This window comes from Eptesicus fuscus, chromosome 12 (assembly GCF_027574615.1).
Source record: "Eptesicus fuscus isolate TK198812 chromosome 12, DD_ASM_mEF_20220401, whole genome shotgun sequence".
In the NCBI taxonomy this organism is placed as follows: Eukaryota; Metazoa; Chordata; class Mammalia; order Chiroptera; family Vespertilionidae; genus Eptesicus; species Eptesicus fuscus.
The window spans coordinates 39891735-39908276 of NC_072484.1; the positions used below are offsets into that span (position 1 = coordinate 39891735).

Genomic DNA, 16542 nt, shown 5'->3' on the forward strand with positions numbered 1-16542 from the left:
ATGATAATGGAGCCATACACTGTTCATAAAAACTAATATATGTAGTGAGCACTGCATTGAGATCTTCTTGGGGCCAAGGTCCAGGACCTTACGTTTGCTCCTCAAATGACCCAGTACCAAGTCCTTAGCAGAATTGACTGAGGACTAGACCTTTTGTAATGCCAATTTGTTGCTCAAATTATTTCAGCACTGGCCATAGGGAACTCTTAAATTGGTTCCAGTAGCATTTTGATATGATCCCGTCTTTCTTTTTTTTTTAATGTATATTTTATTGATTTCAGAGAGGAAGGGAGAAGGAAAGAGATAGAAACATCAATGATGAGAGGAAATCATTGATTGGCTGCCTCCTGCATGCTCCACACTGCAGATTGAGCCCGCCATCTGGGCATGTGCCCTGACTGGGAATCGAACCGTGACCTCCTGGTTCATAGGTTGATGCCCAACCACTGAACCATGCTGGGTGATCTGTCTTTCTTGAAAGCACTTCCTTGTTTTTTTTACACAGAAGATGCTCTCCATCACCTTGCATTCCCTCTGCCTACTTCCTAGAATCATTCATTTCCCAAGGTGCCCTGGTTCCTTCTAATGGAGATATTAGGCAGTAAGATATCTAATGGAGCTATTAGGCAGTAAGCTGGGTGGGCTTGTTTTTACTGGGATTTCACCACTTCTAGGCCCTCTCACTGGACAGACTGGGAAATATGTAGGTACACACTAACTCATCTATCTCTACATATCTATAATTATTTCTACATCTAGCTCTCCATATATGTTAACATAGATACACATTCATACCGTATCTCCCACTTGAACCCACCAGCACAGACTCCTCTTTTGCTTATTTGTGATTTTTTTTTCTCTGAGTGTAGGAAACCCGACTCTCATTATCTATAATAGATTTACTTGTTTTTTCAACCTTCCTAGACATAAACAGTAATTTAGAATTGCTAACTCGTATCTCTGTGAGAAATCAGTTTACCAGCTAGAATACAGTATTTGTGTACAGTTCTTTCTGTCTTTAGCTTTGCAATAAGCAGTGTTGAGCCTTTTTCCCCCAGTTATGTAGGTCAGTTCCTTTTTTCTTTACAGTGGGGTTATGCCATACATTTATAGTATAGTTAAATTCATTTGTCACGGGCTGCAGTTCATCCTGGGTCCCCTAGCATCCTGGTGAATTCTTTTTTTTAAAAGATTTGTGTGTCGTCAAATTTATTCTTTGGGCATATAGGCCTTTGGGTTTTGACAAGTGACTAGAGTGAGATATCTACCATCATGGTACCATACAGAACATTCCCAGCATCTTGGAAAGTTCCTCTGTATATCAATCCCACCCCTACCTCACCAGTCCTTAGCAACCACCGATCTGTTTTACATCCTTATAGTTTTGCCTTTTCCAAAATTCTGTCATTTTAAGTTCATGCTTTAGTACAGTTGTGTGTCAAGACAGATTTGCCTTTGTTTCTCAACACGTTGGAGGCTGAACAGTAAATCTTTGTCGTATTGTGTCTTCTGTAACCAACATTGGTGTTGAGTTAGCTCGTAGCCAGCAAGTCAAAAAGAAATATTTGAAAAAGTACATGTAGTGAATTAAACGTATTAGGTGCGATTTTTACCATGGAACGTTTCCAGGTCTTGTTGGGAAAGAGGAATAACAAGAAAGCCTTACAGTTTTACATTAATATTCTGTTGATGCAGCACACTTCCTGTCTTTTCTATTCCTCTTGAATTTTTCAGTAAATACGTTTCTTTTGTTGTTTTCAGAATTGTTGATAATTACATTTTCTCTGAGAGCAGTTTTCTTTAAAAAATCTAAATGCTATTTAGGAAAAAATGTATTTTGTTTCCTTAAAAATAAGTATCAAAGCATATTACTAAGGGATTATTATATTTTTGTTCAGGCTTGAAGACATTTTGCTTATTTTTAACTGTATTTTTTTATTTTTCTACTTGTTTTGTAGCTTTTAGTAAAGTAACTTCTTTTTGATCAGTTGAAATTATCTCTATTTAGCATAAGGGATAAATAAAACATTTCGTGCAGAAAGATTTTTCTCTGAGACACCTGTACTGTTTTATTTTATATTTTTGATGGTGTTGCCGAAGGAAAAGTGAATACTGTGTCTTTAATGGAAAGCAAAAGGTTATCTTTCTCTGGCCTTTGTGTGCTGATGTGGTGTAGGCAGCCAGACAGGCAATGTGTGCAGAGAGACCGGGGAACTGGCTGCGGATCGATAGGAGTGGTGTGAAGTGAATTAATGCGAGGCAGGCCGTCTGTCTGTCATAAGGATTGCGGGGAATGTGGGGCAGTGTGGTCAGTGACTGCAAGAGATCTGCTTCCAATAAATTCAAGCCTTCTGCCTGAGAATAAACTCCCTTCCTTATTGTTAAATTTTATTTTATTCAAAGTAAACGTTCATGTCAAATTATTGCCTCTTGTTTATTTTTATTGGACCACTAGAAAACCGTAGTTGTGAGAAGCTGATGAAATAAAAATACCTGCTTTTCTTTTAGGTCTATTTTTTTGAACTCAGTAAAGATCTATATTATGGAATGAGATATAATTGTGGTTAATATTTATAAATATTCTGGTATATATTTTTCTTTCTGAGTTCTAACAATATAGTTTATCGCTTCCATCTAATCTTTAATGAAATAATAAAATTATAATGAACTCAGCTGATTTTATATTCCAATATTGGTTAAAGTGCTATATTTTAAAAGTTACTCTATTAAACTTTAGTATTTAATCTTTGATTATTAAGTTAATCACATGACACTGAAGTCTTTTGAGTTCAAATAATTTATTATTACTCAGTTATTATTAGCCAGCAGGAGAAAACTTATTATAAAGGCAATTTATAAGCTTTTGAAAGATGAATTTTAGAATAATATTTTACTGGTGGGGAGAGACAAGTACAGTTTTATAACATTCATTTTGAAAACTATTTCCTTTAAAAAATTTTTAAGTGATTAAAAATGTTGCATACAGATGGGGAAGTTGTGCATTTTGTGACCTAAGTATTTAGAAGTCTAGATGGCATGAAGATATCACCATGGAAGTTACTTTAGGAGTTGAACCTTTCAGCAACTGCATATGTAGTATCCTTCAAAATGTTTAAAAAAAACCCAAAAGCTACAAATATTCAAGGATTTCTTTTCTTCTAGCATATATTAACTTAAACATGTCTGTGTGATATTCACCCTTGCTGCCTCGGGCTTATGACAGGCACCCAGAGAAGGAACCTGAGTCATTAGCCATCAAGAACAGTCTAGGACTAGACGTAGCAGTGGCAGCTCCAAGGTCTAACTACTTACATTTGGGAACAGAACATACCATGTTAGTGCCACCACTTTGTACAGAAGTGCTGCAATGGAAAATTAACAGTGCTGTATCAATGGCCCCTGATGAATTCAAAATGACAAAGCCATTCCTTTGCAGAATCACTTTGTGATTGATTTTTCAGATAAAATTTTAAAATAAAGGAGGGGAATTACTAAAAATTAGTAGTTAGTTCATTAAAAATAGCTATCCTATATAATAAAAGCCTAATATGCTAAGTATCCGGTTGTTTGTTCAACCAATTAAAGCATAATATGCTAATGATATGCTAAGGCTGCTCAACCGCTTGCTATGATGTGCACTGACCACCAGGGGGCAGACAGTCGACGAGTCGCTATGACAGGCACTGACCACCAGTGGGCAGACACTTCGACTGGTAGGTTAGCTTGCTGCTGGGATCCAGCCGATCGGGACTGAGCGAGACGGGCCAGACACACCCTGGAGCCCTCCCACGCTCCCTTCTCTGCTGGCCAACCTCCTGCTTCCCTCCCTGGCCCCAATTGTGCACCGGTGGGGTCCCTCAGTCTGGCCTGTGCCCTCTTGCAATCCGGGACCCCTCAGGGGATGTCAGAGAGCTGGTTTCAGCCCGATCCCGCAGGCCAGGCCGAGGGACCCCTCCCCCCTAGTGCATGAATTTCATGCACCAGGCCTCTAGTCTAAAATAATCACAAAGAGGAGATAAGAAGGTAAATGCCACATCCTACCTAATAATAGACAAATATGCAAATTGACCATACCTCTGTCACACCCACAAGCCACGCCCACCAGCCAATCAGAACGAGTATGCAAATTAACCCGACCAAGATGGCTACAGCCACAGAGAGCAAGGTTTCCTAGGTAAGAGAGGAAGCCAAGCTTTCTGCCTGCCTTTGCCAGGCCTAAGCCTCCACTCAAGCTACAAAGTTTCAATTATAGAAGGTAAACAAATTCAAACAGAAATGGCGGCAGAATTGAGCTTGAGAGAGCAGGCCAGGGTTGCTCCCGGCAACAGGGGAAGCAAAGCTTTCCGCACACCCTGGCCGGGCCCACCCGCTTAAGGCTACAAAGTTTCAATTATAACCCCAACAGAAATGGCTGCCGGCCACGGAGGGAGCCCAGGCTTGGCTCCGCTCCAGGCTACAAAGTTTCAATTGTAGAAGGAAAATAAATTCCAGATACCAGGGCCTCCGCTTGGGTTGCAGGGGGCGTGGCCAGCCTGCAAACCACCACAGGCCCCTCGCTCAGGCTGCCCCATGCCCCAAGGGAACCCCACCCTGATCCAAGACACCCTTCAGGGCAAACCAGCTGGCCCCCACCCCTTTACCAGGCCTCTATCCTATCTACTAAAAGAGTAATATGCAGATTGATCATCACTGCAACACACAATATAGCTGCTCCCATGTGGTCAAAGATCCTGCCCCCATGTGGACACAGAATGGCCACCACAAGATGGCCAGCAGGAGAGGGCAGTTGGGAGGCACCCGGCCTGCAAGGGAGGGCAGTTGAGAGGGACCAGGCCTGCAAGGGAGGGCAGTTGAGAGGAACCAGGCCTGCAAGGGATGGCAGTTGGAGGTGGTCAGCCCTGCAGGAGAGGGCAGTTAGGGGTGACCAGGCCGGCAGAGGAGGGAAGTTGGGGGCAAACAGGCTGGCAGCGGAGTGGTTAGGGGGTGATCAGACTGGCAGGCAGAAGCGGTTAAGGGCAATCAGGAAGGCAGGCAGGCAAACAGTTGGGAGCCAGCAGTCCTGGATTGTGAGAGGGATGTCCGACTGCCCGTTTAAAAAAAAACTAAAAGCTACAAATATTCAAGGATTTCTTTTCTTCTAACATATATTAACTTAAACATGTCTGTGTGATATTCACCCATGTTCGATTCTGGTAAACGGGCAGTCGGACATCCCTCAAGGGGTCCCAGATTGGAGAGGGTACAGGCTGGGCTGAGGAACAACCCCCCTCCGTGCACGAATTTTGTGCACTGGGCCTCTAGTTCCTATATAAAGGCTTATTGCTTAAATACAAAATCAAAGATTGTTTCAGATTATTAAATTAAAATATAAATTAAGAGACTAAGAGATTTCTTGGTCTCATTTCTTGCTTAATCCTTGATAATTTTAAAAATGATTAGAGAAACAAGGAATAGACATTAAGGAACAGTTTAGATAATAACAATAATTTCTTAGTAGTATTTTTCTTTTCTGTAAAATTAAAAGTTTCCATAAAAATAAAGCTGGCATTTATATGTAAGAAGTTTACAAATCCATTTAAATTGATCTCATTTAATCAGAGAGGTTAAGTAATTGCTCAACAAAACACAGCTACTAAATTCAGGAACAGTATTAACATGTAGGTCTTTTGATTTCAAACCCCAATATCCTTTACTACCAAGACCTTCCAGGGGCTGAATTCCAGGACAGGAGGTATGACAGAACACCACATCACAACCATGAGAAATCATGGAATAATAAGATACTGAGTGTAAATACTGTCCAGCCTTCATGGTGTTCTTGGGATATACCAGGTAACTGTTCAAATGAGACCATTCAATGTTTTGGGAGAATGCTTAAGGAACAAACACATATATCTCAGAGTTGTCAAGGCTGAAAGACCAAGTCGGTGTGCTGAAACTGGTAAGAGATATAAAATCCCTTATCTCTTAGCAGATAAAAGAAAATGCAAAGAATAGAATAAAACTACAAACCAATGTCTCTAATAATTATAGTCTCAAAAACCCTTAACAAAATATAAGCAAATAGAATTTAGCATCATATAAAAAGAATTATATAATAGCCCTAACCGGTTTGGCTCAGTGGATAGAGCATTGGCCTTCGGACTGAAGGGTCCCAGGTTCGATTCTGGTCAAGGGCATGTACCTTGGTTGCAGGCTGGATTGATGTTTGATGGTTGACAGCTGATTGATGTTTCTCTCTCATCGATGTTTCTAAGTCTCTATCCCTCTCCCTTCCTCTCTGCAAAAATCAATAAAATACATTTTTTAAAAAAGAATTATATAGCATTACCAAGTGAGGTTTAGTCTAAGAATGTAAGTCTAGTTATATTAAAAAAAAAATTAAGCCCTAACCAGTATTGCTCAGTGGATAGAGCATTGGCCAGGGGACTGAAGGGTCCCTGGTTTGATTCTTGTCAAGGGCAAATGTCTGGGTTGCAGGCTGGATCCCCAGTAAAGGGTATGCAGGAGCAGCCAATCAATGATTCTCATCCTTGATGTTTCTATCTCTCCCTTCCTCTCTGAAATCAATAAAAATAGATATTAAAAAAAAGAAAAAAAGCAATCAATATAATGCAAAATATCAACAAGCTAAAGAAAAAAATCATATGGTCTTAGCAATCATTTAACAACATTCAACATCAAGTAATGATTTTTTTAAAACTCAGAAAAATAAGAATAAAGAGGAACTTCCTCAACTTAATAAAAAAGAATATCTACTAAAAATCTATAGCTAACAGTATAGTTAATGGTAAAAGACTGAATGCTTCTCTCCTATCATCATGAATGAAGCAAAGATATCTACACTGGCCACTTGTATTTAACACAGCGTTAGAAGTTCTAGCCAGTATAATAAAGCAAGAAAAAACAGCAACAACCATACAACCATACAGTTTGGAAAGGCTGAGGTCAATTGTCCTTATCAAAGGATCAAATAACTGCCCACATGGAAAAACCAAAGGATTCTTAAAAATAAAATAAATAAATAAATAAATAAATAAATAAATAAATAAGTACAGCAAGGCTACAGAATACAAGAAATTAAAAAAAAAATCACATTTCTATATGCTAGCAATGAACATGTGGAAGCCTAAATTTAAAAAATACGATTAATACTACTAATGGTTCAAAAATTGATATACTTAGAAGTAAGTCTAAAAACAATATACAGGACTTGTGTGCTGACACCTATAAGACACACATGAAAGAAACCAAAGAAGATCTAAATAATGAAACAGACATATGCAGGGTGAGGTGAAGCAGATTTACAGTTGTGAGTATATAAAAGAGTTTATTCTTGTCTTATTATTTATTAATTATTGTATTACTTTCCATATGAACAACTCTACATGTACTTTTGCCCTTCCCTGTAGTGTTCATGGGTTTGGGGGTTCATGTAGAAGATTCAACATAGTAAAGATGTCGATTCTCTATAAATTGATATACAGGTTTAGCATAATCCCAGCGTAATTTTTTGTAGGTATAGAAAAAATTATTCTAAAATTATGTAAAAACAAAGGAATTAGCTAAAAGACTTTTGGAGGAAAAAAAGTAAGGTAGGAAAAATTCGTCTGCCTCATTTCAAGACATCATATAATGTTATTAAAACTACTAGAGGCCCAGTGCATGAATTTGTGCACAAGTGAGGTCTCTTGGCCTGGCCAGCGATCAGGGTCGATCAGGAGGGCCGGCCAGCCAGGGGGAGTGGCTGCGGGAGGTTGGCTGGCTGTGGGGAGGGACTGAGGGATGTTGGCCGGCTAGGGGGAGGGACTGCAGGAGGTTGGCTGGCCGGACCCACCCCCTGATCTGGATGTTCGCTGGCCAAAGTGGGCGTCAGTCATAGCGACTAGTCGTTAGGGTCGTTATGTCCATTAAGGTTGCTGGCTTTTTATATATATATAGATGTGGCTTTAGGCTAATAGAATAGAGAACTCATAATAGATTCATACAAATGCGCTATTGGATAGGTGCAAAAACAATTCAATGGAGGAAAGACAGTCTCCTTAACAAATGTCCTACTGTAATTGGACATCTGTAGACAAAAATCCAAACCTTGTCCTAAGGTTCACACGTTATAAAAAAATTAATTCAAAATGAATCATGAACTTAAATGTAAATCAAACAAGTATAAAACTTTTACTTTTAGGTAAAAAAAAAAAATCTTTGAGATCTAAGGTTAGACTTGACACCAAAACCACAATCCGTAAATGAAAAACTTGGTAAAGTAGACTTCATCAAAATTAAAAACCCTATTAAGAGGCATAAAAAGGCAAGATACAGACTGGGAGAAAGATTCACAAATCACACATCCAACAAGGGACTAATACCTAGACTCTTTAAGGCAGTCTCAAAACTCAACAGCAAATAATCAGGCAGTTCCTCTAAAGGTTAAACATAGAGTTATCATATGACCTAGCAATTCCACTCCCAGGGAATGAAACATGTCCACATAAAGACTTGTATGTGAGTGTTCACAGCAGCTTTATTCATAAAAGCCAACGAGCTTTTAAAATATGAATGTTCACCGACTGATGAATGCATACATGAATCTATCACAATTTATTGATGAAAAAATAATGGTGATACATTCATACAATGGAATATTAATCAAGGGAATATAATACAAGAGAATGAAGTACTAAGTAAAAGCAACCAGTTGCAAAACACCACCTGTTGAAATGTCCAGAACAGGCAAGTCCAGAGAGACAGAAGGACATTTGTGGTTGCTTAAGGCTGCATAGCCTGGGGGAAGAGAGGAGTGATAAGGGTAGGGTTTCTTTTTGGGTGATGAAAATGCTCTAAAATTGATTGTGGTGACAGCTGTACAACTCTGTGAATATGCTAAAAACCACTGAATTACACATTTTAAAGACAACTTTTATGGTGTGCTTATGGTGTGCAAATTATATTGTTTTTAATGAATCTGTTTTTAAAAGTTGTTTTTCTAACAATTCCATATTAACCAAGGAATTCATACCACTTCTGTATATTCCCTTGGTACCTTTTCTGTAGTGGAAGGAAACAAAACAAAACATCTAGCCAGCAGTATAGTTAATGGTAAAAGACTGAATGCTTCTCTCCTATCATCAGGAATGAAGCAAACATGTCTACACTGGCCACTTGTATTTAACACAGCAGCTTGATCTAGTTCACCTGTCTGATTTCAATTAGGTTCCTTTCAATGTGATAATTATCTGACCTCATATCTAATTCCTTCATAGACAGACATGTTATACGCTTTCGGGGCAATGCATTTCAAGTCTTTTACATTGATCCAGAGACAAATCCCTCTTTTGTCATCATTCTTCTTTCCACCGCCAAATTATAAGCAAACTAATGTTAAAGAGAAATACATTTTTTAAATAGTCCTCACTTTCTATGTATTTTTTCTCTTTTAGCATAATTATATCTAAATCAGCCAAAGCAAGAACGTTGAAAGGGATCCAGTAAAAATGTAATTTACTTCAGCTTTATTTTTTTGTTTTTCCCAGATCTTAGTGAAAAAGTCAATATAATTTGTATCTATGTGTGTATACACATACACATAAAGAAATAGAGCCCACATTAATGTTTGTTTTGGTACTTTGTGTCTCTTACTAATTTTGGTGAATGTACAGGGGTGAGTAAAAGTAGTTTTACAGTTGTGAGTATGCAAAACAGTTTATTCTTGTATTATTATTTATTAATTGTATTATTTTTCATGAAAACAACTGTAAACTTATTTTTGCTCACCCCTGTATTGTATTTTTTTAACTGTATTATGTTTGCATCCCGTAAGTTAAAAGGCTGTAAGAGTCTTGATCTGCCTTTCTTTTAGTTCTTAAAACTGAACCTTGTGATTCCCATTTGTTCTAGCTGGGGTCTCAGCAGAAGCCATGCAGACCATCACCACTGCTCCTGACACCGCCTCGGGCCCCGAAGCCAAAGTCCAAGAGGAAGAGCACGACCTTGCAGACGATGACATCACAACTGGTAGGGAGACGTCTTTAACATAATCTAGATGAGCCTTGTCCAGTATTGGAAAATGCTTGTCTGTCATTTATAGTGGGACTAAGTATGTTGATGGAGAGGATGATGGAGAGTATTGATGGAGTGTTTGGCTTTACAAGACTCTTTAGTGTCCTTTTTGATCTTGAAGTGGAAAGAAGTGGAACCATTTATTTGGTCTGGGTTTGCTCATTGTTGCTCTAACAATGAACCTGCTAGCTGTGCATTTGATTTTCTGGGGACCTTCTAATTCAGAGGCTAGGCTCATTTCTAAAGGCTTGGAACATGTAGTGGAATACACCTATTATGTTATGAAAGGTTTTGCAATTATAGGGTAAACTGAAGCTATTGAAGTTGTAATAGCAATATATGCAATATAGACTACATAAGGAAACTTACAGATATTCTTTTTTATGTATACTACAGAAATAAATACTGCTTTTAAAAGTTATTTACATTCTTATCTGTATTATTTATCACCTTACCGGCATAAAGTAAAATTTAGAAAAGCCACGTAGCACATATTTTCAGCCTGTCGTTTTATGGATTTAAACAGTTCCAATTACTGGATCTTCAAATGCATTCAACTCAATTTCTTTTTAATGCACAGAGGATAAAAAACAATCCAGTATAGATATTTTTATTGGTATTAAGAATGATAAACTTGTTTTTGGTGTGAATGGTTAAAATGTAAAATCTGACGACATATGTCTATAATTATCGTGAAGCAACAAATATTAACTCGATAGTAATCAATAATTTGAGAAGAAGCATGCCCAGAAAATATCAGTAAACTTTCCAACAGAAATTAAAGGGAGAAAGGAAGAAAAGGGAGGTTTATTTTGTTTTTCTTTTAAAGCGCTGCGTGGCAGGTTCCTTACTGTTAGCACCTGAATGCCTTTAAAATTGCTTCACTGGGAAGAAGGTGAGGGAGCCTAATGATCTTACTTGAAAATTTACAAAGCCTGTATTACCTTAAAACCATGTTTGTATCACTGCTGCAAATAAGGAGTTGACTAAGTTGGGGAGCATCTGGTTTTCAGTAAAAATGAGATGATGGTGGTTCTTCTTACTTACCAGTTCATTGATATTTTAAAAATCATCTATCTTAAATATAAATTATTTTTGCAATTTTCACCTTTTCTGAAAGTCATTTGCACTTCACAATTATGGGATTTGTTTCAGTAGCTACTGAAGGAAATTGTTTCATTTGCAAGTTTTGAAAATCATTTTTTATTTTATCCCATTTTCATTGCTTTTTAAAATGCTATTATAAATGTTTTGTTATATATTAATTCCTATAAATTTTAAAGGCCTTCTTCTATAAAAAGTAGTGGTTTAATTCATAGGAAAAAAGAAGAGGTTACCTTTGCAATAGTAGAATTATTCAATTTGCATTCTGAATAAAAGGTAAATTTTTGAGCACTAAATCAATACATTGAAAATTTGAATTGTGCACTACCAAAGTCATAAGAGTGCATTATAACACATGACTGTTTTTGTTTGATTGCTAAAACAAATCAAGAAGCTTAAAAATGAAAATCTAGTGTTGGAGAGTCAATTAATGCTACACAAACTGTATTTGAATCTCTATGAAGTTCAGTTACACTGAATGGCTTCTATCAGTTGATTTCTTCATTTCATGCCATGGGTACTAGAACCAAGAATGTTCAAAACCCAGAGAATTTAAATAACTAAAAAAAGGCTCCCTTAACCATGTTGTCAAAGCAACTAGTATGCTGCAGTCTGCAGATCGTGCAGGTTAGATTGTGTGACTTGATTAAGATGTGGTATAGATTTTTATGAAGGTTTAGAAGAAAACCATATTTCTTTTTATTGACTGGAATCCTATATAAATTGCATTATGAAAAATATGGTAGATGCATCAAGAGAAAACTGTTCCAAGCATAATAATCTTATTTTGGGATAACCAGCATTGTAGAGCACAAAATACAAAAGGGAAAACTGGTCAGCTTAGTCATTCACATTGAAAAATCTGATTGCTTTTTCAGTTATTTAAAAGAAATTGCACTAATAATATCGTCTCATAAAATAAATAGAAATTATATCATGACAGAGATCTTTGCCTGTATTTTGAATGGATTCTTATTTGGAAACTATAGTTAAGCTAATATGTGTTATTGTATTAATTATATATTTGTAGTAATCTGGAACTTAATTTTTCAATTAACTCAATTAAACAACTGACCAGCATATCAATTAAAATAGGAAGTATAACTTAGTGCTTTTGCTATAGGAAGAATAGTCCTTTTTGAAATTTTTCTTTTGGGTGAGGAATTGAAGGAAGTATGAATGTGGTCTTGTGACACTGGAATCTGAGCCTAGCAGTCTTTGTTTGTGCTGCCTTATAAAAATAAAGATCCATGGATAAAACTGTGTAAGTGTTAGCTGTGGTCAATTGGAACTAATTAAATTTATTTGAAATGAAGAGTCTTAACTGGAAGAGAACAGCTGGAAAAACTGGGAAGAAAAAATTGAGTCTTGATTGAGACAATTTAAACCTTCTCGCTGTCATTTAAGGAATATGCTGCAGCTCCTTTCTATATCTTTCTTTAAAGCTAATATCTATTGATCGGCTCTACAAAGTAATGCCACAGTGCGCCTTGGTCAACACAGGCACTCGGTTTTTCTTAGCATTCTACCTGAGGATCATCAAATTCCTTCCTTTAACCACATGTCTTAAATAACACATGAAAGCTATATTAGCTAGTTTTGCAGATTAATATTGTTTTTAATGTAGAAAAACATTAAAACTTCTTCCATTCTTTATATTGTATAGTATGCATGGCAATGTACTTTCTTTTTCAATGAAATTGGTTCAGGTTTTGCACTACTTTATGTAAAATTAGTTTTAACAATAATAGTATTTTCTTTAAAGTTGAATGGCATTAAGGTTATTTCTAGATTATTTGAGAGTCACAAGAATATTACTCTAAACCCATGTTTTTTTTTTATATGAATACTTTTAATTTTATAATTGTAATTTAAATGTTTCTATAGAATATCCTATCAATATTAATAAATAATATGTTCTTATTTTCATTATGATATTAATAGGTTATAATTATATTAATGGAATAAATCTCACTAAAAACTGACTTGCATAGAAAAAAATTTAGATAAATCATAATCTATTTTTTTAAGGTAGACCTTTTAGGTTACTTTGTTAATTATCCTTATGTATTTTTCATCATTGTAAAGGATGGCATTCTGTGTAAGGATGAAGCTGTACATCCCTAAATGTTGCATTTTAAAACAACCTCCCCCTGAGTGCAGGTTAAAAATAATTTTGGAAGGGTTTCATTCACAAACCTGTGTGGACCCATTTAAGAAAGTCACTATATTTTTCTGCGGGTCACACTGCAGTGTCCTGCCTCTTTCACGTTCAATGTTGCAAGGACACAAACTGACCATATAACAGTGATAAAGGGTCAGGAGTCACTGACATTGTCAAATAGAGACAACCTGATAGCAAATGACCAGCACAGTTGATAAATTCAACTGCTTACAACAAAAGCAGATATGGATCTAGATGGGTCTGTTGTGTTTTTTGTAAAATTTAAATCTATTATTTTAAAAGGTGAGAAGTGCTATGGATAAAAGAAAAAAATAGGAAAGGTTAAGAGAAATGGAAAGTTACATCTATTGATAATTTACAATATCCAAGCACTTTACACTCGACTCTTACAGCATTTCTCGGAAGTGGATACCAGTATTTTCCCAGCTATGTAGATGAGGAAACCAGCCCAGAGTGGTCACTTTTATAAGGTCCAATACTTAACAGATGATAGATCTGGGACTTCAAATGAGTCCTGCCTGATTCCAAACTTTATGTGTGGTCTTATGCACCACCCCACCCTGCCTCACATTCTTAAACTCATTAAACTTTGGCAGATTTTCATTTCTTTTTAAATGTGAGGTGATGCCAGAGTCTACCTTTATTGTTATGACATCAGACATAAGCCCTGAAATTTGCTGGCTATCCTATCTTAATATTTAAAATGCAAACTTGTTATTTAAATGTAGACCACAGATTATCGTCTTTAGAGAAAGAAAAAAAATCTCACATATTAGTTCCTTAAATTTTAGCCATTATTTCAGACTACTGTGATATAAAACTGTAGTATAAGTAGTGTTTATTACTAAACAGTTATTTTATTGCATACATATAAAGTGAAATATTTCTTGTTCTGTCTAGCTTTTTGAAGTAATCAGTATAAAACAGACATCTTAACATATATTCATAACTAAAAGTCAACATCTTTAGTATGTTAAGATTGAGCTGACAAGGACATCTAGTCTGAGACTGAGTATTGATTTGTACATTTTACCATTTACTAAAAGCTTTATTCATAAAATGTTTATACATTTGTTTTAGCTGAAAGATAGGAAATTCATGCTGTTAAAGTACATATAAGTTCCAAAGAGCAAAATTTATGGCATTATGTATTCAGAAATCAGAAGTACTTTCTAAGCAGAGAGCCAGGGGTCTTATAATTAGTAAACTAGAGTAAAACGTCTACATTGCACCCTTCCCTTTTCTCACTCTTTAATTTATAATTAACAGTCTAAAAATTAATCTAAATAACTCACAATTAGATCTATGTGATTTTTGAATTGTGATCACTCCCCTTACTTTTGCCTTCAGAATATTATCTACTACAAAATATAAATTTACTACATTAAGGTTTTTGGATAATTACAAATCACGAACACTGGTTTATTTTCCATGTCGTTTTCATGAACAAAGATATTTAAAAAAATAAAGGTGTGGATTTTATAGTTTTCTGGGTGAAACACATCACTCCAAATAATTTACCTTTCTATACTTTTTTCAATCTAGGGGAAGACAATGTGAATTAAAATATTTTTTGTTTAGTGTTTGACTCTTGGTTCTAGTTGTATGTTGACAAGCTGTTAAGTAGAATATTTCTGCATAGGATATTTAAGATTTCCTGACAGGAATACAGCCAAGTTATGGGTTTTAGTCATTTATTTTTTTTCTCACATTGTCCCTCTGGGTGACTGACCTTCCTTTTTCTTTGGTTCGACTACCACTTGCATGTTAATGATGATCCATTATATGTCCATAACCTATGCTTTTCTTCTGAGAATCAGATTCATATATCCTCCTGCCTCAGTGTCCCATAGATGCCTGAATTCCAAGTCCAGAATAAGCTCATATTTCTTCCTAGAACTCATTTCCTTTGATATTTGTACTAAAGGTCTGGTGCACGAATTCGTGCATGGGTGGGGTCCGTAGGCCTGGCTGGTGATCAGGGCTCATTGGGGCTGTCTTGCCCAGCCCCGATCAGGGCCGGGCCTATCGGGGCCTGCCAGCCGGGGAGAAGGATAGGGGGAGGGACTGCAGGAGGTTGGCTGGCTGCGGGAGGTTGGCAGGCTGCAGGAGGTTGGCTGTGGGAGCACACTGACCACCAGGGGGCAGATCCTGCATTGAGCATCTGCCCCCTGGTGCTCAGTATGTGTCACACGACTGGTTGACTGGTCATTCTGGTTGTTCGGTCCTAAGGGTCACTTAGGCTTTTATATATATATAGATCTCATTTAAAGCCATCACCAAGCCACCCAACATCCCAACTGAGACACCAGAAATAACCTGGCTTCCCCTCTTCTCTGCCGTGTTCACACGGAGTTGGTGCCAGTTCTTGTAAAGGTGCATGTTAAATAGCTCCCAATGAGCTTCTGTTCACCATGTCCACAGAGAATATCTAGGTCCACACGTTCAGTTTTTTTTTTTTCTACTTTGGATTATTATTATATTCTGTATCCATCTCCCTTTCTTCATTCCCTTATCCTTCTCCAGCTCATATTTTCCGTCACTCTGAGAGTTTCAGAAGCCAGTTCATCTCCCTTCACCCTCTTTAATTGTTGCTTAATGGCTTCCCATTGATTATAGCACAAAATCCAAACAACTTAGCCAGATATAGAGAGCCCTTTGATGACTGACCCCTAGCTTAACCAGCTGTTAAGCAATACTAAAAATTTCCCCAAAGTCTCCTATTTCATGACTCATAGTTTGTATGTGCCCCTCCATCTAGCTGGGATATTCTCATCTCTCTTACCTTTGTGGTTAAGTTCTCTGGGTTCCCTTCAAACCCAGCTTGAGTGACACTGTCTTCCTGAATTCCTCGAACCCTCTTATGTAGGATCTCCCCATTGGCTGTGTGCACTTCTGCTGTGATACTGTTGGGTGTACTCTACTTCCCTTGTCCTTGTCATGTGTGGCCATGTGACTTTTGCCTCTTTATATTTCTAGCTTTAAAATAGTACCCAGTACATAGCATCTTCTCAATTAATGCTGATTGAATAAACAATTGAGTTAATGGAACCATAACATAACTCGTATCTCAAATCGCATTTCTTATGTATTATAGACTATAAGTTTACTCATGTATATTTACCATATATATGTGTGTGTGTGTGTGTGTGTATATATATATATATATATATATATATATATATACATACTAGAGG

At 36.8% G+C, this 16542-nt stretch overlaps 1 protein-coding gene across 2 annotated transcripts in view; it reads left to right on the top strand.

The window, feature by feature from the left end:
- Nucleotides 1-16542, top strand: part of WDR7 (WD repeat domain 7) — a 304621-nt gene that overhangs the window by 120459 nt on the left and 167620 nt on the right. For both annotated transcript variants that reach the window (XM_054723656.1, XM_054723657.1), the window contains one exon: nt 9895-10011. In XM_054723656.1, coding sequence (XP_054579631.1) covers nt 9895-10011 — 117 coding nt within the window. The remainder of the gene's footprint in view (nt 1-9894; nt 10012-16542) is intronic.